Raw genomic sequence first — 23,583 nt, forward strand, 5'->3', positions numbered from 1 at the left:
TTCTGTGCTATAGCTGTAGGGACAGTTCACATGACATGCCGTTTACATCTTGCAACCTGGATCCATCTGCTCCTTACCAAAAAATGCTGTAGCCTAGCTGCTGTAGCATCATCAGATCTTGACCCAGTGTAGCCTCTGAACAACTGTATTTAAAATAAAAAAATAAATAAAAGCTTTTGCAACATCAATTTCATTGCGTTTCTCCTGTACTGATACGACAATCTTACATTATGACATTTAGAATCCTTCCCACATTCTCCAGTCTACTTGAGCAATAGGCAAAGACTTGAGATTTCAAAGTTTTTCCTTGCTTTGTCATTAAATATAACTTTTAACAAAGTCTTTCTACTGACCTGGACTAGTGTCTTGTGAGGACTTAATAAACTAAAAAAGACCTCTCCAAAGCCAAACACAGGTAAAATATAGAACTTTCTTGATATAGTATCCAAATTCTAAATAAAAGTAGTAGCTCAATAATTTTAAGAAAACTCTGGCAAAAATTAAGTTCTCATTATTTTTAGAGGAGTTTCATTATTTCAGTGAGGTATATAAAAGTGCAATTCCTTTAAAAATGCAAGGCTTACTTATTAAGATAAATTTAGTGTGTATGAATAGAGAGGAGAGAGTGAGTGAAGGGTTAGGAATGTACATAGGTATAGCGATAAAGCCAACAGAACATGCCAAATGCGATAATGAAAGAGCAAGTTCTTGTATGATAAAAATCATTATCTGGGCTTTAAGGGCAAAGAAATACAGCACATCCACTTTATAACAAGTTCACTCATGTCACAAGCGGTCCAACTGTAGCAAAGCCCATTGAACAGCTGGGTAAATGTTTAAGCAGTTAATTTGTTTCAAGCTCCCTGCAACTGAGGCTACACTCCTACTTTTAATATGTCTATTACCATAAACCCAGCATCTGCCCTTGAATCAGCCTTGGAAGAAATGACAGATAGCAAGAGTAGTATCAGTGGCATAAAATAGCAGAATCGTATTTGTGAATATATGCAGGCGCTGTGCAGAGCTCCTGCCTAAAAATTTGCGTGCAGTTCCAGGGAAGACAGCTTCTGTGACATCTTGAGGAGCTAGAAGTTTAAAAGTTTCTTCTTACTATTTCCAAGGCTCCGGGAATTCCTGAAGCAGTTAAAGCCGTGAGAACATTGGTGCAAATGAGTGAATGTACAGATCTAAGAGATTAGGTCCACGTCACACTTTTCTTTTATTCGGAGGTTTGGCTTGCTGCCATGCATTCAGGCAATAAATTGGCTGTAACAGAGCTGCTTCTAGCATTCTACTGAGTAGAAGTATTTCAGCAGAGACAATAACAGGCAACGTAAGGTAAGCAAGGCTTCAATTTAAGATTATTTTATCACACTCTTTATTTATATTTTAACAAATACAGATTTTTTTCAGTTGACTTTAAACTTTTCTTCTGAAATCTCCTTAGTCTAGTTTATGTCTATTTTTATATATTGCTACATCTAGTTTATAGATTTCATGAAGTCTGTCTGATTTGAAAGAGACAATAATCTCATTATTTATTAGCTATAGGATGCCAAAATTTCTTTTTAATCCACTGTTAAATTGTAACAAACTTGGAGGAGTTACGTACATTCTTTGGAAGCGGGACTGTCAGCTGCAACCCAGTACACTCAATAAAAATGGATCTGATCCTGTAACCATCTTAGAGGTACCTTGTTATGGACGTACCAGTATAGTATGAAGTAATATTTGGATTGTACCACCATGTGAATAAACAAAAAAAAAATTAAATTATCTTTTCATATACTGAATTTGATTTAATTTTATGATCAGATGTGTCTGGGGTAAGTGGAACAGAGAATGATGGCTAAGAACAAATGAGATCACTAAGGGGGCAAGAGAAACTATATAACAGCTTTTCTTTGCTGCCTTCATATAAATGAATTTATATGGTTTATGTAGCAGGAAAAAACTTTCAAAACTCCCTGTGCTTTTAGGGTAATCTTGTTGCCATTGGCCGCAAATGTGCTTAAGTACCTCTGACTTCAGCAGTTTAAAGAGCAATAGCTCAAGTTTTCTGCTTCCTATCTACTTAGCTGAGAAGCAAAACAAAATGAAACAAAACAGACTCAAGTTTCCAAAACAAACAGTGGTCGACTAGGTGCAGAGCCAAGAACAGTATCCAGCTTTTCCTAGTCCTCTTCAAGCAGCAGGTACCTTACAGAAGAGAGAAAAGAGCTGAAGAAATGGGCGTGAAAGACAGTAAAACAAAGAAGTAGACATAGGGAGAGACACACAAAATTTACAACTATGAGTAAGAATAAAAAAAGTGGGAGTAGGTGACATCTTTGTAAGAACATGGCATGAGAGGAAAGGCTTATTGAAATGCAAGTATTTATATGTCACTCAGAAGAATGTGTGAAGAAATGCGAGCTGTAGAAGCTTTTGTTATTTATTGTAGAGAGCTTTACTTGTTCTGGAGACCTAACAGAGGTGAAGTTCTACCATAAACTTTTCAATTTTCTGCTCATTCTAATAAGCCAAAATACTTAAGTACAGTCCTTCAGAACTTCAAGATTATCTGTCTATCTTTCTCAATAGAAAGTTCCCTAAGAATTTATCCACTTCCTAAATATGCTTCTGAAAATTTCTGTGACCCTCTTCACGAATTCTTCAGGGGCCTGGCTTGTAATCATCCTCCTTTTCTTACAGTGCTGGATGTAAATAATGCAGATGCAAAACTCTGAATCTAGATGGTTTGCATGGTATCACATTGGTTCTCAAAAAAAAAAAATCATTAAGCATTTAGGACTAACTCAACATCTATTTGCATTAGTAACTGCAGTATATGAAGGGCAAATCCAGCAGGAGGCAATTCCTTGATTGCTTCACTGGGTATAAAAATAAGGAATTGGGATCTTAAGAACTTCAGATCAAGTGCAGCCAAACTAGAATTGCAGTTATGTTTTCAGTAAAAATTTTCTGTAAGGGATTAAATGTCTGGATTTGAGCATCCTAGATCTGACAAAGTCTTGCTGCTTTGTTGATGATGAACACCTAGGATACTAACGTCTCTCAAGATCCACAAGCTGGTATTACTGCCCACATACTCTGCAGAGCCTGATTTGGTTAGATATTTGCAGAGGTCAGGTCCCAGTTGGGACTTAGCAGAAAATTACAAAGGATCTTCCCTTTTGTTTAGCATGGTCAGTGACAAAACAATTTCAGCAAGATGAAGACGCAGCTTTTACTTTCTACCTCTGACTATGAATGATCAGACATTTGAGGCATCTTTACTAAGAAGAGTAAGTTAATTCTTTCTAATAAATGTTTCACTTTTCAGTCACATAACTGAATGTTCAGTTATAACTAAAGAGCCAAAGAAAGTGAAAAAGAGCCTTAGATAGCCTTTGTAGTTTAGTAACAAGAAAATTGCTAGGGACAGAAGTCTTTCATTTTGATCATTTCATGTAAGTATTTAATGTGAAATTTTGCAGCAATGAACTGATCCAAATCAGAAGATGGAACTCTCCTCCCGTGGGCAAGTTCACAAATCATTACACTAGTGTCAGAGCCTCGATCTCTCTGGCCTAACTGATATTTACTTATTCTGTGCAAAACTGCATGGAGCTAAAATTATACCCATCTTAATTTGGTTCATTCATCAGGGTACTGGACAAAATTGAAGCTCGTTGTTTTCTTTGGTCTGCACTTGCCATAAACAGTTGTCATAAACACTTAACTTCAGGAGAGTGTTTAGACTTGAGAATTTGTGTTTCTGTTTATTCGAACCAAAGTAAGGTTCTTAGCTTTTCTGAAATGCAGTGATTTAAGCTGCATCCTCAGGATATCTTATTAGCTGACAAGGTGGTTCCTTAGTCAGTGTAGTTCCCATTTTTAGACACCAGCCTCTCCTTAAATTATTTGGCATAGGTAATGCTTAAATTCTTTTATTCATCTAGGCTTCAAAAATGGAAGAGCATTATTTTTTGAAAATATAGTCACAAATACAACATCATTTGAAAAATGCAGAGTACACTGAAGTCAAATTATTATTGAATTGTAAAGGAAATTGTAATCATTTGAAAACATGAATGGTTGCTAGTGGTAGGAGATTGGGTTTTTTCCTAGTCACTTGTGCTATTAATTAGTAATTCTAATATTCTCCTCAAATTTCCAAACTACAGTTCTTGTTCCTGAGGTAACATTTCTTGAACTTTGGCTTAAGTTTGCAATATGGCTGGATGTCTTTCCTTAAAGTCAGATTATGCTGTCTTAAAGTTAACATAATTTTCAATCTCTTAGGAATACTTTGAAAATTATCTTAGAGTGAGTATATTCTGAAGAAAAAAAAAAGAATATGATTTTTCAATCCAGATAGCAAAGTGTAGCTAGCTTCCTATGATTGAGAAGCATAAATAAATTAAATTGAAGTCATATAAACGGCTTATATTTTGCCTAGGGAAGAATATTTTAAAATATATTTCTTCAACACAACTATATCCATGATAACCTGCATCTTAGTAGAAGTGTAGATAGATAACCAATTTGCTGTTGCTGGAAACACACCATTTTTGCCTTGCAAGACACAAGGTTGGGTCATGCAAGCAGTCCAACATATACTGAGTTTATCTTGTTTCCTTTAACTGTTATTTATAAAAATTATGTTCTTTGCAAACTCATTTCTCAACCGAAACATGAAGAATTGTGACAAATTCTAACTCCTTCTTTAGGACTGGAAAAGGGAGGCAACTCCATCAGGATTTCTCAAGTACTTCCACAATGCTGCTCCGCTCAGGCCGCAGAAAGCCGTATGAAGTGTTTGTCTGTGGAAGGCAGTCGGTTACGAGGCAGTCTCTGCTAGGAACTGTGAAAACAGCTTCTGGAAATTCAGGTAACTCTTGAGTGAGAAATATGTTTGTAATCTTGGAAAGATGATTCCAATCCAAGGCAGAATCCAACCAAATTAGTTATCTGGAACAGTTTATCTATAATAACTTAAAAAATAGAAATACCTAGAGGAACAAAAAAAAAAATCCCAAAAGCTACCTTTAAAACAACCAGCACAGAAATACTCCTCAAAATAGTGACGTAGGGTTTTTCGTACTACCAATTTCAGACCAGTAACTCCTAAAGTACGTCTGTAGCTTCCTGGAAAAGAGTCAATGACATAGCAGACATGCCAACTGTTTTATTTTGGGCACCATACTAGTTATTTTAATTATAGTTAAAAGTAGATTTCTTACACTATAACTGTTATAGCAATTTTTAAAAGGTTTGCTGTGTTGATTATTGTAGTTGTTGTCCTCTTGCCTTTTAGAGCAACTCATCTTTTTTTTTTTCTGGAAGCCTGATAGTCTTGGGTGCCGGGCCTTTGAAGAGAAGGCCTTTGCCTACACATAGATCAGCAACGCACTTGCTGAAGGTCCCACACAGGACCTGTCAGACTTGCCTCTTCTGGGGGATGTGACTCGGGATGTCAGGGTGTGCATCGTCCGTCTCCCTTGTTGACTGTATGTGCAGAGTTTCTGCTCAGCCTAAACAGGGTGGAAAGAAAGCTTCTCAGAAACAACTCTTATTTTTTTTTTCAAAACATCTGCTTAAATACGGATGTTTCTAAGGAGCTACATCAATATAAAATTATTTACAAAGCTTTTGGTGAAGTCAAGCATTCCCAGAACATTATGTCACCACTGGTGCATTTTGAGTATCCTGTTGTTTTACTTGCTGTTTATCTTACAGCATACCCTGGAGCTCTGTATGGTCTCAGAAATGTCTTAACTGAATTTGAAAGTAGCAAACCTATGCCAGCAAGACAATGTTCAGCCTAACATAATCAAAATTGTGCCTTGTAGTGTTATTTTGTAGGTGTTTGACACCCAGGTGGCTGGACCTAGATCCTCCTGACATCCCAAACAGCACAGTTGTGTTCAGTATGATAGGGAAGTTTCCCTCCTGACAGCTTTTAGCTACAAAGACCTGGGGTTTTTTTTTCAGTGAGAGATACTAGGTTCCCAAAATAAATGCTGCTATTTTAGGTAGCCATATGCACTCTAACCTACAACTCTCATCTGTACACAGATACAATTTTCAAAGTGTGAAAAGGGGAAACAGGCAAGTACTTATCTATGAAATAAAGGAAACTAGTGTAGAAACAGGATGCTGCAAAGATACTTTCCCTTCTTCACCTCTTCTCTTCTTCAGAATGAAAACTTGTAACTTAACTCGGTGTTTTTCAAATCTCTTTCTGTGTGCAGGCTCCTGTGCACAACCTTGCTCTAGCTCTAGCTCCCCACAGGGATCTCTTTCCTGCTGTAAGACTACTCATTCACCGGCCAACTGCTAATTCATGTCCCCTGTCTCATTCCTCCCATCCCCATTAGTCTCTTTTGACATAGCTATCTGCAGATTGTCTGCAGTCCCCCTTCTTTCACTGTCCCTCAGGCTGTTGCGTTGGAAGCCATTTTTTCAAGCTCAAGTTTTTGCACGTTAACTCTCCAAAAGGTTCAGCATACATCTCTTTCTCTCACTGAGATAACCTTACAGGCAGAGAAATCTTTGCTTTCCTTCTTCACACCACAAACCAGCCCCAAAGACAGCTGCTTAAGCCCACTGTGTAATTCCTACTATATGTTGGCTGTACATTTCATAGTTCAAATATACATAGATTATCAAGAAAATATTTCTATAAAATACACTTGCTATTTTTGTTATAGAATTTTGCATTTTTTTTCTGTTGCTAGTAAAATTAATTGCAACTCTTTTTTGATTAGCATTTAGTCTGCGAGAAACACTGAAATGCTATATACTGACTGAAGATTCAAAAACAGTGCATTTTGACATAGATGAAGATGGCCATCATGAAATATCAACCAAGGATTCACAATCTCATGAAGGTAGTGTGGTTTTTATACCAAAACTTACCGATCATATGTATAGTACTATAGGACATTTTTGAATGTACTATTATGTGTACTGTATTCAATTTTGGGCCCCTCACTGCAAGAAAGACATTGAGGTGCCGGAGTGTCTCTAAAGAAGGGCAGTGAAGCTGATGAAGGGTCTGGAGAACAAGTCCTGTGAGGAGCAGGTGAGAGAACTGGCGTTATTGTTTAGCCTGGAGAAAAGGAGGCTGAGGGGAGACCTTATGACTCTCTACAACTACCTGAAAGGAAGCTGTAGTGAGGTGGGTGTCGATCTTCTCTGCCAAGCAGCAAGTGATGGGATAAAAGGAAAAGGCCTCAGGTTGCACCAGGGGAAGTTTAAATTGGATATTAAGAAAAATTATTCACTGAAACATGAAGCACAGAAAGAAGCTGCTCAGGGAAGTGGTTGAGTCCCCATCCCTGGAGGCATTTGAAAGATGTGTAGATGTGGCACTTATGGACATGGTTTAGTGGTGGACTCATCAGTGTTAGCTTTATGGTTGGACTCAATGATCCTAAAGGTCTTTTCCAACCTAAATGATTCTATGATTCTATGTTTTCTGTAGATGTAACATTATAGTGCATCTTTATGAATATTGACAGTGATATAAGAAAACTTTTATTCCAGTGTACTGTAGGTACATAATACACTTAATTATAGGATTATTTTGTTCATTCCAGTTTGAGTCAATGGGAAGTCTAGATGCTTGGCTATTAAGAGAGTAAAAGCAAAGAGAACTCTCAGAGACAAGGGCAAAATGAAAAGTAGAGATTTTGGAATTTGTGGGATTATTTTATTTTCATGGAACTCTTGTGTCAAATAAGGCTTCTCTAATAGACACAAAAAATGATATCACAACTAACATCACAGAAGTAGTTCTTAGAGGGTATTCTTTTAGTAGAAAAGAGGCAAATAACAACAAATGCAATTATTCTAGAATTATACATTTTCTGGAAATGTGAATGTAGGGAGAAAAAAACAATAAACCATATTTCTAACCAAAATACAGGAAAAAGTTGAAATCTGTAAGATAGGTATCAATTTAGTGAAACTTTATTTTTCACAAAAACCCCAGATTTTACAAGAATGAGAAGTCCATTATATATGCTTCAGATAAAGACATAGAAAGGCTTGTTTGATATATTGGTAAACAAAATTAATGTTATTTTTATTCCATTAAATTGTGAATAATGACAGCTGCACTGATAAGTATTTAATTATGCTTTGTATCTTCTGAAGTATCTTTTACTTGATAACTTCATAGAATTTTGAAGTAACTCATACAATTAGTATTGCTAATTTATAAACAAAACCAAAACATGTATATGTATACAATAGAAGCCATTTGTGAATAGATTTTAGTGTGACAATCCCGATACAGAAGATACTGGTGTTCCTAGAAGAAAAAGGAAAAAAAAAATGAGATCACAGGATCATAGAATCATAAGATAGTTTGCATTGGAAGGGACCTTTAAAGGTCATCTAGTCCAACCCCCCTGCAAGGAGCAGGGACATCTCCAACTAGATCAGATTGCTCAGAGGCTTGTCCAGCTTGGCCTTGAAGGTTTCCAGGCATGAGGCATCCACCACGTCTCTGGGCAACCTGTTCCAGTGTTCCACCACCCTCACTGGAAAAAATTTCTTCCTTGTATCTAGTCTAAATCTACTTCCCTCTCATTATCCCTTGTCCTGTGACAACAGGCTCTGCTAAAAGGTTTCTCCCCAGAGCCTTCTCTTCTCCAGGCTGAACAGCCCCAACTTTCTCAGCCTCTTCTCATAGGAGAGGTGCTCCAGCACTCTGATCATCTTTGTGGCCCTCCTCTGGACTGGCTCCAACAGGTCCACATCCTTCTTATGTGGGGGACTCCAGAGCTGGATGCAATACTGCAGGTGGGGTCTCACAAGAGCGGAGTAGAGGCGGAGAATCCCCTCCCTTGACCTGCTGGCCATGCTTCTTTTGATGCAGCACAGGATGTGGTTGGCTTCTGGGCTGCAAGCATGCATTGCTGGCTCATGTTGAGCTTCTCATCCACCAGTGCCTCCAAGTCCTTCTCCTCAGGGCTGCTCTCCATCCATTCTCTGCGTGGCCTTTATTTGTCCCTGAGATTGCCCCGACCCATGTACAGGACCTTGCATTTGGCCTGGTTGAACTTCATGAGGTTTGCACGGGCCCACCTCTGAAATGCTATGAGATATTCTTGTATATTTTTAACAAAAGCACCACAAATGTATTCACGATGATACAGTTCAGACAACATTATATTAGGAACCAACTGTAACGTGGATGTTTGTGACTTTGACCTGAAGTGAGTGATGCCTTCCCCAGATAGCTGGTTACATGATTCAGGCTGATGTTAGAAAAGCCAGAAAGCCCATGCTATTGGGGTTACTTTCCTGTTACTTTCCAGTTACTTTCCAGTCTTTTACATTTCATATTAGTGTAGTCACACGTGCTGCCAAAGACTTTTGGGGTTCTCTTTGATAGCATTTTAGACCTTACATCTCATTACTGACCTCTGTTTCCTCAGGTGCATGCTCTTTTGCAAAAGATAATTCATCAGTCACTAAATTTTTAGACTTGGAGTTCAGACTTCAGGGTACTTCTTCACAGTCTTACAGGGTTATATGAATTTAGAGACCTGCAGGAAATAAGTCTGATGCCTATTGCTATTACACACTCTCAGATTATGTTTTAAAACGATTCTTTAAATTGTTTGTGGTGTTTTTAAATTTGAAAAATGTAACTACTCAATTCCACATATTTGTTAAATATCTTCTGTTTTAGATATTGCATGGTTAAGCATGTTCACAAGGAATGACCCAACAGTTACTGGTAAGACTCCTGTGGAAGTAAAAGTTATCATTCTCTTTGTTAGAGTCTGGCTTTGAAGAGATGTTCAAGGATAGGAAAAGAAGTTAGTAACATTTTATACGTAGACTTGTCATTAGAAGTAATGTATTATACCAGATTTCCATTTAGGTCAGGTTACTGGACAATTCTAAAAATGTAAGAGCCTTTCTGTGTTCGATAAGAACAAATCTTATCACAAAAATTTGTCATAATTAGTCACTTGCCTTAGGAAGTTATGACTAATGGCTTGGACTGAAGACAAATATATATGAGGAAATAGAATGTATGCAAGCTAGAAAATATGATTTTTTTTTTTTTTTAAAAGAGAAGTGTGTGTGCTCAGTTGCTGGCATATGGGTCTTAGATAGCAAAGATCTATTGTAATAGGAGAGGAAAAGCAAAAAGAAATGGCTATGAAGAAAGAGGAACTTTAGAACTTTCATATTGTAAGCATAAGAAATGACTGGGAAAATCAAAGATATATTAGTTCCAGGTATCCAGTAGAAGATAAAGGTATTCCAATTTTAACCATAAGGGGCTGCTGTAATAGATGAGAGCAAATATCCATCTGGTTCAGGACTGCACCTTGAACAATGGCCAAATGAGAATTCCTAGGTAACAGTACAAAATGTTGATACCCTCCCAAACCCCAACACTTTGCATTTCAGAGACATTCCAAGCAAGAAGTCGTTTATTGTATATTGTTAATTTCAAAGCATTTCCTTTGCATGAATTTTTAAAACTGCCCCTTAGATTCTGTTAAGGTTTTAGTAACCAGAGAGGCTAGGTAATTAATCCAAAGGCCATCAGAGAGTGGAAGTATCATGTACAAAATAATGGAAAAGTTCCTTACTTTCCTTGCCATTCACTGTCTGCCTGATAGAACACTTACGATGTTTTTCGGAGGTGATAGGGAAAGTTTGACTTCTTTGGACTTAGTCAGACTAAGCAATGTATAAGCAAGTCGAAATAAACTGTACAGAAGGAGAAAGCCAAGGACAGCTAGAATGTAACTCGTATTGACATCTCCCTGGTCAGCTGGCTGGACTCCTGCATCCCTCTTTTGTTGCCACTCTTAACCCTAAGTCAGAGGGATACGACTTGGATATGAAATCTCTCTTGCCTGCCAATGTGCCTCTTACACACTATAGCTGAAGTCGGGCAACTGACGCTGAGGCAATCTAAAGTGATGTCACAAAAAATAATAAAAGTGGCAGAAGTTTAGACCTTCTGCATTCTACTATTCTACAACATTTATCGGAAAATATATGTAAACTGAGTAAAATACACTAGGCTGGAGTATGTCTCAATTTTTAACAAGGATTTTAATGCTATTTTTATGCTGTATTTGGCTCAGGCAAAATTCCTTGAGAAGATTTCCACAAAAGCATTACGGTTAGGGTAAGTTAGGTTAACTAAAATCAGGGCTGGAACTGGAGCAGCTAAAATCAGTCAGGTGGGATGAATATGTTCTGCTGCTTCCAAATATATTTCAAAGGTTAAAAAATACCTTTGGTAACATAAAAAAAAAATCTTAGCTGCAGCTGCTAATGCATAATTACCTAACCTCATAAAATTTGTATTCAGATGCTGAAGTGATGGACATATAGATCAACTGCTACTTTCTTTTATTTTTTTTTTACTTAAACAGTACACCTGGGAGACTTTTTAAAAGTACAAGTGGTATTATTTGAAGTAAATCTGCAAGGCAGTCAGATAGTCACAGCACCACTGGATAGTTACTAATGTCATGGGCTTTGCTAGGTAATGCTCTTGTATGCCACACCAATTGATAAAGGGTATCTTGATTTATTTAATTTTTGCTTATCTGGATCTGAGGCCTTGAAATACCAAAAGATAACGAATACGGTCAGTTTGTCAGGCTGAAGAGTATCCTGTATTATTGATATACTGTTATTTCCTGCAGCTGAAAAAACAGTATTGCCTCAAAAGGAAGTAAATCCAATGCACCCACAATTATTATAGATTTTGATCTAGATCTTTGCAAGGATTTTGAACTAGAAAGCATGCAGAAAATGAAAGGGAAAAAAATCCTACATTTTCCATATTGATGTGTACATAGTCAGGTATATTATATAAACACATATGTTACAGGTATGTTTTAAGTACTAATATATACGCCTTTGTAGTTCACCCTTTATATAATCATCTGTCACTGATATTCCATACATTATCTATAAATGCAGAGAAATGAAGTATATATATGGCAAATTTAAAGCATCATAAAGCCATAGACTTTAAATACTTTACAGAAGATAATGGTATCAAAAGTGATTACATTTGTTTCTATTCCTATGCCTATCAATGTAAAGTGAACATGAGTGTTCTCTTTACAAAATATTTTTGGCTATGATTCATTTTACAAAGTGATATGCATTTTATTACAATATTCTCGTCTATTCAAAACAGATTCTAAAAATTTGGTGACCCTCATGCAGAGATCAAAGCTTAATGAATTTGTCCTGTTATGCAAGGGTAAGAAGCAGCGCTCTCTGAAGGTAAGAAGCGGTTTATTTCTTTTGTAACTTGCGGGTACTCTTTCTTACTATGGGACAATTTTTCTCACAGATATTTTCAAATAAATTTTCCTTTACTTTCCACCATCCATAACTTTTGACTACTTCCCTCTATTCTGTCTGAGGAATTATCACAAAAGTCATTGGGTTTGGTAGTTGACTGCTATCACTCAAAGACAGTTGGGGATGTTGGGTTCCAGTCTCTGGAGGGAGAGAGGGCTTCTCAACCAGAAAACATGCAGGAAATAGAAGGGGAGTAAGAAGCGGGAATACGGCCTTGGAAAGAGTTGTGTTTAAGAGGGTAATTATTTTCTCCTAATTAACCCAAATTACAAGACTAGGAATCTGATGAAAAGAAAATACAGCTGAACTGTATTCTCCTGTTTCAAACATTGACCATCTGTTGTCAGAGCATTCTCATTTTCTCCAGTCTTGCAAAAGGTTTGTTTATGGTAGGAAGAGCAGGCAAGGATAGTTTTCCCTATTGGAGAGTTATACCTTTTACTAAAATCTGTCTGAGGAAGAACGTTATGTTGGAATTTACCCTCTAAAGCAGGGCAAAGGTCTAAGAAGCTCTGTTTACACAGTTCATTTTGAGATAAAGAATGACCCTTCATCTAATGCTGTCCATGCATGATGGTGTAAATTGCCAAATGCTTTCTCAAATTAAGCCTTTGATGTTTTTCATTTGTTTTTAATTTATAAGTGGTTTTCTGTAAAATCTATTTCCTGACAGTATCTAGGGAAATGTGTGTTGCAAGATAGATTAATTATATTTATAGCTTATTATCCCACAAGGAATGTTCTTTCTGTCCTTGAAAGAGCAACTATTTTAAAAGGATTTTTTTTTGGTTCAGAGATTACCTTTTCATAAATTAATTGTTTGAAAGGTGTTCCACCAAATCAAGGAAAGAACTGAGTGTTGAGCTCTAATAGATTTTACTTCCCAACTACCTATTTTAAAGTACCAGATTATACAAGATGATATTTTTTTTGACATGATTAAAAGCAGTTCTTATCTGAAAATGAACATAAGACATATTTAGTGTCTCCCAAATATTTTAAAAACTTGGCAAGAACATGGACTTTTCTTTTTCCAGCAGAATACAAATTATTTTCTTAATCTCAACTGGAATTCTCATATGGAAGATGACAAGGCTTCTTATCTGTGATAAAGTTTTGTTATTCTGTTACAGCATAGTTCAGTCTTGGCTGCACTGCAAAATAGAATCTGGGCATTATACAGTTTGAAGGACTGCCTTCAGTATTTGCTTTCAACCCAATTAATTTTGCATTGCAAATGGTAAAAGAGGTATATGTTCATGGCAGTGTTTTGAGAACGTAGCAATTTACTCATCTTACATAATTTGAATGTAATCATTAGTGAACTTTATGAAAAAAAAAGTTTTCTTTTGAATTAATACTAGATTTTACTGATTAAATGAGCAAAATATGAAGACAAAATTACCAATTTGGGTGGTTGTAAACACAGGTCTTAAAAGCACCCTGTTCAGAGCCAGATTATCCTTCACCGGAAAGACGCAACATGAAAACATGCAAGCATGAAAGTCCTGACTTCAAACAGGTATATAATCATGATCAACAAACAAAAATGTGTATGAGAGAGTGTGTATGCAAACATAGGTGTAAAAATTGTGCAGCTAAGTGCATCCTGTTGTTACTCTTTAAGTGACTGTTTACTTTCCTACTTCAGCTGATTTTTCAGTATTCTCCTCAGAAAAAGGAAAATAACAACTTTTTGATACTTTTGACGTGACGTACGTATAAGTACATCTTTCAAACTACAGGCGAAATATCTGACTTTCAATTAAAACATAAAAGATGGAGACGTTTCCCGTATTACTATGCTTATATAAAATGCAAGGAGATAAAAAGTAGTTTTCACCTGGTACAAATTCTTAGAGAAGATCTAGAAAATCTGGATGAGTGTATTAGCATATCTAGGAAGGTCAGATTACAAGGGTAATGATGTTTTCAAGAAACAGTGAGTTCAACAGTCAAAAACTTCTAGGAAGTAATAAAATTGTAGAAGATATGTATATAGTTTAGTATAAATCAGAAATTAAAATTAAGCAGTCCCTGAAGGACTTTCAGACGGAATTCTGTATCAGCGGATGAATATAAATCAGGAGTAATGCATTGTGTTTAGAAATACAGGTAGCCATGTGGTTTCTTAACACATTTCTGTGAACAAAGCTTGATTTTTTTGACTCTTCTGTAGAAAGAAATGATAAAACATTGTGAACACAGGAAGGAAACTACTTGAGTTTTTCTATAAGCTATCTTAGACATACATTCTAACCTAGAAAAAATGAAAAACTAAGGAAATGTAATAGTTTTTGTAGTCCAGTTGATTTAGTATTCAGGGGGACTGAAAAGACAGTGTTTCCAATTTCAGTGTGCAAAAATAAAGCTATTTGAGATCACATAGCTTTCAGAACTTCATAATAGCAAATGTGAAACACTGAAAACCTAAGATTCTCAGCCTATTATTTTTAACATTGCTCATACTGCTCCTAAATCAGAAAGAAATTATAATTTGAAATTGAAATTGGTAATTTGAAATTATAAGAAGTTTTTTTTTTTTAAGTAATTCTGAAATGCCTTTCAAAGGTATGAGCTACAGTACTATGAATTTTAAAAAATATAATCAATGAACAAATCTCCTGCATATGGGGCCTGGAAGATCCAAGTGGATCCTTCAGTTTAAGTTCCTGCTGAGGTACTTACTTGCCACAAATATTCTTTGGCTCTACATAGGAGAAAACAACGAAACTTAGGAAATTTACAAGGCAACTTCTATTCCCCTCCTTGCGTGATGTAAACTATGACAGTCATATTGCATTCTTCTAAAATGTATTTCATACGCTTTTTAATAGAAAAAGATACGCCTTTTTCTGTGGTGCTCTTCGTAGGGAAAGAATTAGTGTCTTGATGGCTGCAAGTTTTGGGGGACAGCTGGAAAGAAAAGCTGTAACAGTTGCCTGTAGAGACCTCTTCATCACTCCAGGCTTCTAAACAGATAATTAAAACGAAAAATTTATTCTGAGAACCCATTCGTTCTTGCTGATGGGTTTTCTTGCTGATACTTTCGAGTAGGAAAAAAAGTTACTAATTTGCCTAAGGAGAAAGCAGCAGCCTGCACTTGAATCACACGCAGTTAGGCCAAGAGACAAAATCATAGTCAAGTCTGAATCATGTAATAAACCTTTTGGAATGAGTGCACTGATCGGGAAGTAATTTCTGGTATGATGAATTAAGCCCCCACTGTCCTCAGGATGAAAAAGTGTGGGAGTTGATGACAGAGATGGAGGAATGCTTCTTATGGCCGATGACAAAGCTATTTGGTGCTGCAATGTGATATTTAATCTGCTAGCTTTTAACACTAAGTCTTAAAGACAGGCTTTTCCTTTTTTTTATTGGAAGACTGCCAGTAGAATTAACAGAAACATAAGAATCTGTGGAGCCTGCTGTTATACTAGCAGGAAGAATTACATATAGTGTTGTAAATTTCCATTTCTGTAACCAAGGCTTATGGAGACATAGTTCACAATCAATATTTATTAAAACATCTTTTGTTAATTAGGCTGTTATTATCACAATAAAATAATAACAGCTTATAACACCAACTAATAATTTATAATTAGATCTTATTCCGGTACGGTATTAAGTCAGGAAGGTAACACAGATCACAATCAATATTTATTGCAACACTGTGCTGGTAAGAGCGGAAAACTGCATCGTACAGACAGTTAGTGCCTCACGCAGTGTGCACACCCCCAGTCACCCAGCTGGAGTAGCAGCCGAGAGGCTGACCCCAGCCGTTCACTGAGGAGCAGGCTTAGATTTGCTTATCACTGTAATTATTTTAACACTGTAGTAGAGCAGGCCTATCATAATTAATACCATTCAAGCAATGGCAGTTAACCAAACAACAGGACAAACTGAGAGATACAGAGGAGTATTTCCCTTTAGCTCCACCACAGAAAAGGTTTTCCCAGCTGTCTCCGCACGTTACCAGTGATGGGATGTTTCCCACCTCTTGTATGTAATTCTCCCAATAGCCAATACGGTCTCTGCTACTGTTTCATGCCCTTCTTATCTTCTTGCAAGCTGTCTCATAAATTAGCAGTTTCCTTAGAAGTTTGGACCAAAATTATGCAGCCGTGTAGTGTCAGAGCTGGGTCTGTATCCTTGGGACACCAGCAGCTAAACAGCTAGTAGGAGGAGGGAGTACAGGGGAAACAAATAGTAGAGGGGGGAATTACCAAGGAGAGTTGTTCACAGTCTCTGTTGTTACATCTATGTATAAATTTTATTGTTCTCATTTTACCATTTTTATTAATTATGTATAAATTTTTATTATTTCTTTTTTAGTCTTCCAGATGTGCAGAGTTTATTGGTTATCAGAGAAGTACACATCTCCTTCAGCACATACCTGTAGTATCTCTCTTCAGTGTTATTTCTGTTCTGGTTCAACCATAATATTTTACTATTCGTGATACATTACCACCCTGAGACCTTTGCATATGTATCCTTAACCCTCTCAGTTCTTATTAAGTACTAATAGCACTCAGTTTTTCCTCAGTTTCAAACCTTCCTTTCTCTTTCCTTTCTCAGTTGATACTCCTTCTAAATTCCTTCTTGACTTAACATATTTGCTTAAAAGGTTACTGAAGTCAACAATTCTATCGCTAGATCTGGCTGTTGGTGGATCAAGTTGTCCCTTGGTTATTATAAGTGGACAGGATTTTCCCAAAACTTTGACTGGAATTCCTCAGCCAGAGTGGACTGCTATCTGAAGGCCTGCAACTCTCAAAGCTCCATTAAGACCTGTGTGAATTTTTACTCTGGGATCCTCTCTACTTTGCTGAGTAGTTAGTAGCTAAGCAAGACAGAGACAGATTAAGTCAGAGGTTACCTAAGCAGTCATGAAAGATTCTATTGTGGGAGTTACTCTTTACTCCGGTTAAATAGGCCAAAATAAAGAAAACAAAGCTCCAAACAGGCAAAGTCAGGCAAGCAAGGTCCACAGGATTATCTTCGTTTGGAACTTTTAACCTTGTCAGTAATGACAATGTCATATTTGCTCTCAGAAAAAAACTGAAGTCATGCAAGAGTACTTACTCATATCCTGCCATAAGCAGATCAATGCCCAGCCAGTCTCTGAGCAACAGCCACCTTGGAAGCCAAAAACTCCCCACCCTCTTCTTCCTCTATGCCAGTCTTTATGGCTGACTATGACATTCCATGTCATGGAGTATCGCTTTGGCCAGTCCCAGCTGTGTCTCCCCCCACCGTGTTCTTGCCCACCCCTAGCCTACTCACTGGAGCTGAGCGGGAAAAAGAGAAGATCTTGATGCTGTGCATGCATTCCTCAGCAATTGCCAAAACACTGGTGTGCCATCAAGCCTGTTTTTGTCACAAATCCAAAGTGCCATATAATTAATTTGTAATACTTTCCAAGTTCCATGCCTTCTTTGATGCAATTGAGGTGGCAGCCTGGTTTTACTAGTTTGCTTATCATCGTTGTACAACTCATGCAGTTCTTGATCGTGTGCTGATTTCCTTGTTTAATCTGGGGCAAAATGGAGATTATAGTGTGCCCTATACTCCTTTGTGTAACATGTCATGACAATGTAAGATGATTTGTTCTGGTTTAGCTGGCCTTTATATCCATTCCTTCTTATCTGTAAGCTACTCCCTGGTTTACAGTGCAGCAGCTGAAGTTAGCCTGGGGTTACACTCGTTGTGCCTTCTTTAAATCATTTTCGAGTCTATTTATTTTAAATATTGGATACAGCTCTCTCATATCTTTCTCCGTAGCTCCCATCACTGACATATTACTCCGTAAGACAATGTTTTCTTCTTTAACCTGTGGAGACAACATTTGTAGCATTTTTCTAACATGAGCAGACATATGCGTGCATTCTGAATCACCTGTGAGACATGAGAAAAGGTGTGTTATTTTGTCACTAAATGTGAAAGCTAACCTGCCAATTGGTTCTTCATTTAATGCAATGGCAAAGAAACAGTCAGATCTATAACTGAAGAACAGTCATTTTCTTGTAACTTGCAAATGATCTCTCAGGCTTGCCTGCTATCTTCAGGATGAACTTTATCTGGCAGTAGTCCACCATGTTCTCCAGGTTTTCTCATTAGCCTTCTTAACAGCCATAGCAGAAAAATTACCTGTGTCATGATTTCTTGCAAAACACCTTGTTCTTCAATGACCTGCTGCAACTCCGAGTCCTAGCAGTGTTTGGATATGCTTCTGCTCCCAGCTCCTCTTTCTTCTCTCATTCACACAATATCATTCCTCAAATCACCTTCCTGTGGTGGCTCTCCATCTAATTTTCCATCACTTTATACAGATATAGCACGTATTTTTAGTTTTTGCATCTCAATCTGCTTTTGCAAGCACCTTATTTGGGCTTCACATTTACTAGATCCCGTTGGAGTCTCCTTTGCTCTAGGGTGACTTTCTGCATTGCACACGTTAATCCCTTTCCTTACTTCTGCAGATTTTCTTTCTTCTTCTTTTTCTTTTTCTTTTTTTTTTTTCCTGAAGTCACCAGATTCTCTTATTCCATTTGCATTTCTTTATGACCTTTTTGAGTCCCTAGAAGCTGTTTCTTTCCTAAGACAAATTGTCTTCAACTTTCTTTAATAGTATTTTTCTAAACAGAATTTTTGGATTGACGCTGCAGATACTCTGCTGTTACACTGGCTAGATCAGGACAAAATGTTCTAGCTGCTTTTCATTATAGCTTTGCTAATATAGGAGGTGCGTTCTCAAGTTCCTTTCATGTACTCTGCAATACCTGCAGGACATTTTCTTTCCACCCCCTGTTGTCATAGGGGCTGAACGGACGTATTCCTCTTTCCATGGAAAGGTGGTTATTGCCAATGCTGTAATCTCCAGCAAAGCTGGGACCCTTTAATATCCTCCTGCTTTTCCCCAAGCATTCTGTTTCATTTTAGACGTCCCCTTAAGTGTTGTGCACAATGATGGTACACCAGACTGGTCAGATTCATTGAACTGTCTTGTGAGTATGATGAGAGTGTTCAAACAGATCACTCAAAAGGGAAGGTGAAACAATTTGATTATAATGTGTTTGTTTACCATCTCAGTCTTCCCCAAAAGACAGTATAAATTCCTTGCTCCCTGACAAGAGGTTGAGTTAGAGGAAACACAAATCTCAACCTTTTATTGATTAAGCTCTTACTATTAGCAGCAGATAACTATTCGCACAGTCTTCTCAGTTACTCCCTCACACAATGCACACACACAGGCGCAGGGGCTCGTACCCACACCCCAGGGGTTTCCAGGCAGCTGTGCACAAAGTCACGCACAGGGTCCCTCATTTCAGCAGGTCTGCTTACAGATATGGCCCTGGAGTCTTTGCCCATCCATAGCAGCCACTCCTTTCTTGGATGTGGTGTGGGTTACATGAGCTGTCATGGGTACCCATGTGTGCGGGAGGCCTTGGGCAGGTTCAGCAGCTCCCTGGTCTCCTAAGTTTATCAGTTTTTTTCACATTGAATAAGGGCTACTGCTCTCCAGAGCTTATGGTTTCAGAGGCTGCCTCTCAGAACATACTCTTCCTCTCTCTGACATGGTTTCTGCTAATTAGTTCTCCATCCTCACCCTGAGGTGCCTGGAGAGCTCAAACACATCCACACACTCAGAGGGGCTGTTTTGACAATAGCCTGAGATGGATCTTCAAAAAAGTATATCGGAAACTGGAGACGTATGGGAAAATTGTAGGTAACAGAACAGTTTTTAAGAGTAATTGGTTCTGTAACATTCTGATTTTACTCCAAAAGAGGCAAGAAAAATGGTGGATTGGCATTTTATTGTTAGTGGGAGTTGACAGGGTAGGTCTGTGGTAAGAAAATAACCAGATTAAAATCCTAAATTATCCCAATAACAGGTGTACTGTGGGGGAAATACTGTGCTGGTCTTTTTTTTGAAGCATAGGAATGCAGCTATGGGTCTGGAAATATTCAGTCCTTTGATTGAGACAGGTATTATTTTATTCATAGTTGTCACAAAGTCTGTCCCAGAACGATTAGTTGTTGTCAAAGATTTATCATAAAATTTGGTAAATGTGTCTCACTGAAGAAAAGTGTTCAAAATACAAGAAGCCAGCAACATACATGAATTTTTTGTCACATGAGACCCTATAGAAGGGCTTTAAAATATAACATATGTTCTTTGTGTATTTTCCTAGCTGAGTGAAGATTATTTCTTTTTCATCATGCATTACCAAGGGGATTCAGTGCAGTTCCAATGCTACGAAGATACAAGTTACTACCTGTATGTGAATGACGACTCACTTGATATTCGCAAGCTGGAAAACAAAGAACCCAACGAGGATAAAAATTTTTACTTCAGAGTGTCATATTTACAGGAAAAGTAACTTGTCTGCCTTTCAGGGGCCTAAGTGTCCATACAGCTCCTATAGTAAGCTAACAGAAGAGAAGGAAGGTTGAGATCAACTAATTTCCATTTTCGCTTAATTTTTACTTTTTTTTTTGTAATTTCTTGAGTCACCATTTTGCATGAGTAACATCCTTTATCTCTGTACTTTCAATATGAGAAGAGAAAGGCTAAGTTTGAAAAACATGCTAACTGATCAGTCTTTTTGTGTCTTTACCAGCACAATTACAGTTTTAAGAAGCTGAATTCTTCTGGAGGGGGAAAAATATATAGGGGATATTTCAAAGACAGTGGATAAAGAAGGAAAAAGAATCCATACATGGATATGAAATACAAAGCACAGTTAGTTCTCCATGTGGTAAACACATTACTTATTAAAAATGAAGTTATTAAATGTGTATGTGTATATCTTGACTGACTGACTGGCTGACTTTGGGAAAGGTGGGGAAAAGGTGTCTCAGTTCTAACTGAGAACGAAGGAAGAGGCTGAAGGTTAGGGAGAAGATCTCTCAGTCTCTGTAGCTCCAAGTGAGCCCATCTACTCCATTATGCAATTTCAGCATCTATCCAGCATGGCAGCGCTCTAAGAAGATGTACACAGAGCATCAGACTCACAGCGTGCAGGCAGAGGGAGGGAGGCACATTGGTCTGACTGGATGTAACAGATGCCTGCGAACACTGGCAGAAAATTGTTGTGACATATTGGCTTTCATCTCTGAATCATAGAGGGAAATGCAATCATGTGTTCATCTGGAAAGCAGAGTGCAGAACAACATCTGAAAAATAATTCAATGTTCAAAATGACTGAATAAAAGAAACACTGTGTGCTTATGTTGGGTACACTGAAGAAGCACTAAGAGCATCTGTCTTTTAGCAACGGAGTCTGTCAGAGTGAAATGGAAGATGCTGACACCTTAGAAGTCGACAGACCACACTCTGCAAGGCACAAAAAACTTGAAATACAAGAGAAGACCAACCAAAAGTGTACACAGGATCACCAGGTGTTAAAGATCTGGTTCTCCACTGCTGTGCATGGAGTACCACGGTGATTTAGTGGCAATTTTCTTTGACACAAGTAATTTGGGAATGTGTGTGTATAAATGATACACATCGCACACATATGCCAAGAAGTTGTAACTTAATTGCAGTGGAACAACCTACAGGCTACACAGCACTTGCAGGAATTGTTATGTGTAAATATAATATACAATGCATACCTGAAATAGGAATCCTAACGTCAGTCAATCACACCATTGCACATTACAATAAGGCAATTATCTATAGTAGAACGAACTCCAAAGGTCTGTGAGACCTTAAAAGAACTTATTTTTTACTACCCCCCTACTAGTAGTATGTAGTTTCACTGCTGGGCTTGTATTCTTCAAATAGTGAAAATCATTCTGTTTCTTCCAATGCTGACTGAACAAAAGAGATCTTTTGAGTATTCCCTAAATAATACTTACAACTTCTGGTTCTGTTAAGGGTTCAGTGAAGTCAGTGGGAAGAAAAAGACTCCAGAGCATAGATACTGACTTCAGTATACATTACACTAGAGTTAAATTATTTTATGCCTATCTATGATGTTGCACAAGAAATAAATCCAAGTGCATATCAGGTACGATGATTTAACTGATACACTAACACTTCATAGTCATACATTGATTATTGGCAATGTGTTCACCTTACTAAATTACAGGACATGCTCTCTAGATGGTAAGAAACAATCAGAACTCATAATAAACCTCATACAAAGCATACTAATGAAATCATCATTGCTGATGACAGCAAAAAAGTAATGTTGATCTCAGCGAATTTTGCATCTGTTTTATAGCTAAAACTTAAATCATGGTTATATGCAGAATTTTGTACTTTTATGATCTACCTTAAAAATAAGACTTTCAAAAACAATTTAAGGGACAAAAGCCCTTACGGAACCAGCAGTGGTAATTTTGTGAAGTTTCACATTTGAGATATAGGATAAAAATGTCATTTGACTCTTTTTCTCAGAAAACACAATAAATTCAACCAGCTTTGTAACTATATATGTACATAAAAAATAAGTTAACAATTTCTGCATCCTAATCCTTCCTGGATTCTTATTTTGCCCATACAAACTCTTCAAACTGACATTTTCAAATTCTCCCTAATCTGTCTGTGTCATGAGTGGCAGATGATAAGTTTTTCTTTTGTAAGGCAGAAAGCATGTAGGATTTTTATTTAAAAATAGGAAATGAAAGCCAGTGAGTCTTTTAGAAAAATATAGCTTTTAATACTTTACAGTACAAAAAATATTTATCAATTTGTCTAACAGTTGGATATGAAATATAATTACTATTTTGCAGTTTATTTTCAAACCAGTACTGATATTCTTCAACTTTTACTTAGCTGACATGATAATTATTAAAATACTAATACAAATATTTTGGTCGTATTTTTCTTCTCTTCAAAAACTACGCCTTAAAGAAAATACAATTTTATGCCAGTATTCTTCATATGTAACTCCTAGTACTTTGACCATGTTTGTAACTTGTTAGAATAAAACTCATAAGAAGAACAACAGTAACTGTAAAGAATTTGATCCTTATGCTAGTTAATCTGACAAAAGCTAAGCAAAATAATGTATGTAAAAGAGCGAACCGTATCTTCTTAGGACGAATGTGCCAATTTTTCAGGAAACAGGAGTTCCTTCAATCATGGAGAAGGGAATGGTCATTTACAGTAAAAAAAACCAAAATAATTTACAGTAGAAAACACTGAAGACTGGTATAAGAATGACTGCATTGAGGTGTGAGTTTAGGAACAACTGTCATATGTTAAAG

At 37.1% G+C, this 23,583-nt stretch overlaps 1 protein-coding gene across 2 annotated transcripts; it reads left to right on the forward strand.

The window, feature by feature from the left end:
- Positions 1 to 1,117: 1,117 nt before the first annotated feature.
- LOC147596298 (uncharacterized) lies at positions 1,118 to 23,323 on the forward strand. 2 transcript variants are annotated; one of them, XM_086771019.1, is made up of 7 exons: positions 1,130 to 1,338; positions 4,716 to 4,876; positions 6,756 to 6,878; positions 9,695 to 9,742; positions 12,191 to 12,279; positions 13,790 to 13,882; positions 20,556 to 23,323. In XM_086771019.1, the coding sequence occupies exons 2-7, from the start codon at positions 4,765 to 4,767 to the stop codon at positions 20,742 to 20,744; spliced, it is 654 nt and encodes a 217-aa protein (XP_086627145.1). In that variant the 5' UTR covers positions 1,130 to 1,338; positions 4,716 to 4,764; the 3' UTR covers positions 20,745 to 23,323. The 2 variants fall into 2 exon arrangements, with proteins under 2 accessions (XP_086627146.1, XP_086627145.1); XM_086771020.1 differs by lacking the exon at positions 13,790 to 13,882 and having other exon boundaries at positions 1,118 to 1,338.
- The last annotated feature ends 260 nt before the right edge of the window (positions 23,324 to 23,583 follow it).

Source organism: Chlamydotis macqueenii, chromosome Z (genome assembly GCF_036417535.1).
Source record: "Chlamydotis macqueenii isolate bChlMac1 chromosome Z, bChlMac1.mat, whole genome shotgun sequence".
In the NCBI taxonomy this organism is placed as follows: domain Eukaryota; kingdom Metazoa; phylum Chordata; class Aves; order Otidiformes; family Otididae; genus Chlamydotis; species Chlamydotis macqueenii.

Excerpts from the sequence above, each read along its gene's own strand:
- LOC147596298 (XM_086771019.1), top strand. The coding sequence starts at position 4,765 with ATGCTGCTCCGCTCAGGCCGCAGAAAGCCGTATGAAGTGTTTGTCTGT. Across the intron at positions 9,743-12,190 it reads GAATGACCCAACAGTTACTG|ATTCTAAAAATTTGGTGACC; the intron begins GTAAGACTCCTG and ends TATTCAAAACAG. Across the intron at positions 12,280-13,789 it reads AGAAGCAGCGCTCTCTGAAG|GTCTTAAAAGCACCCTGTTC; the intron begins GTAAGAAGCGGT and ends TTGTAAACACAG.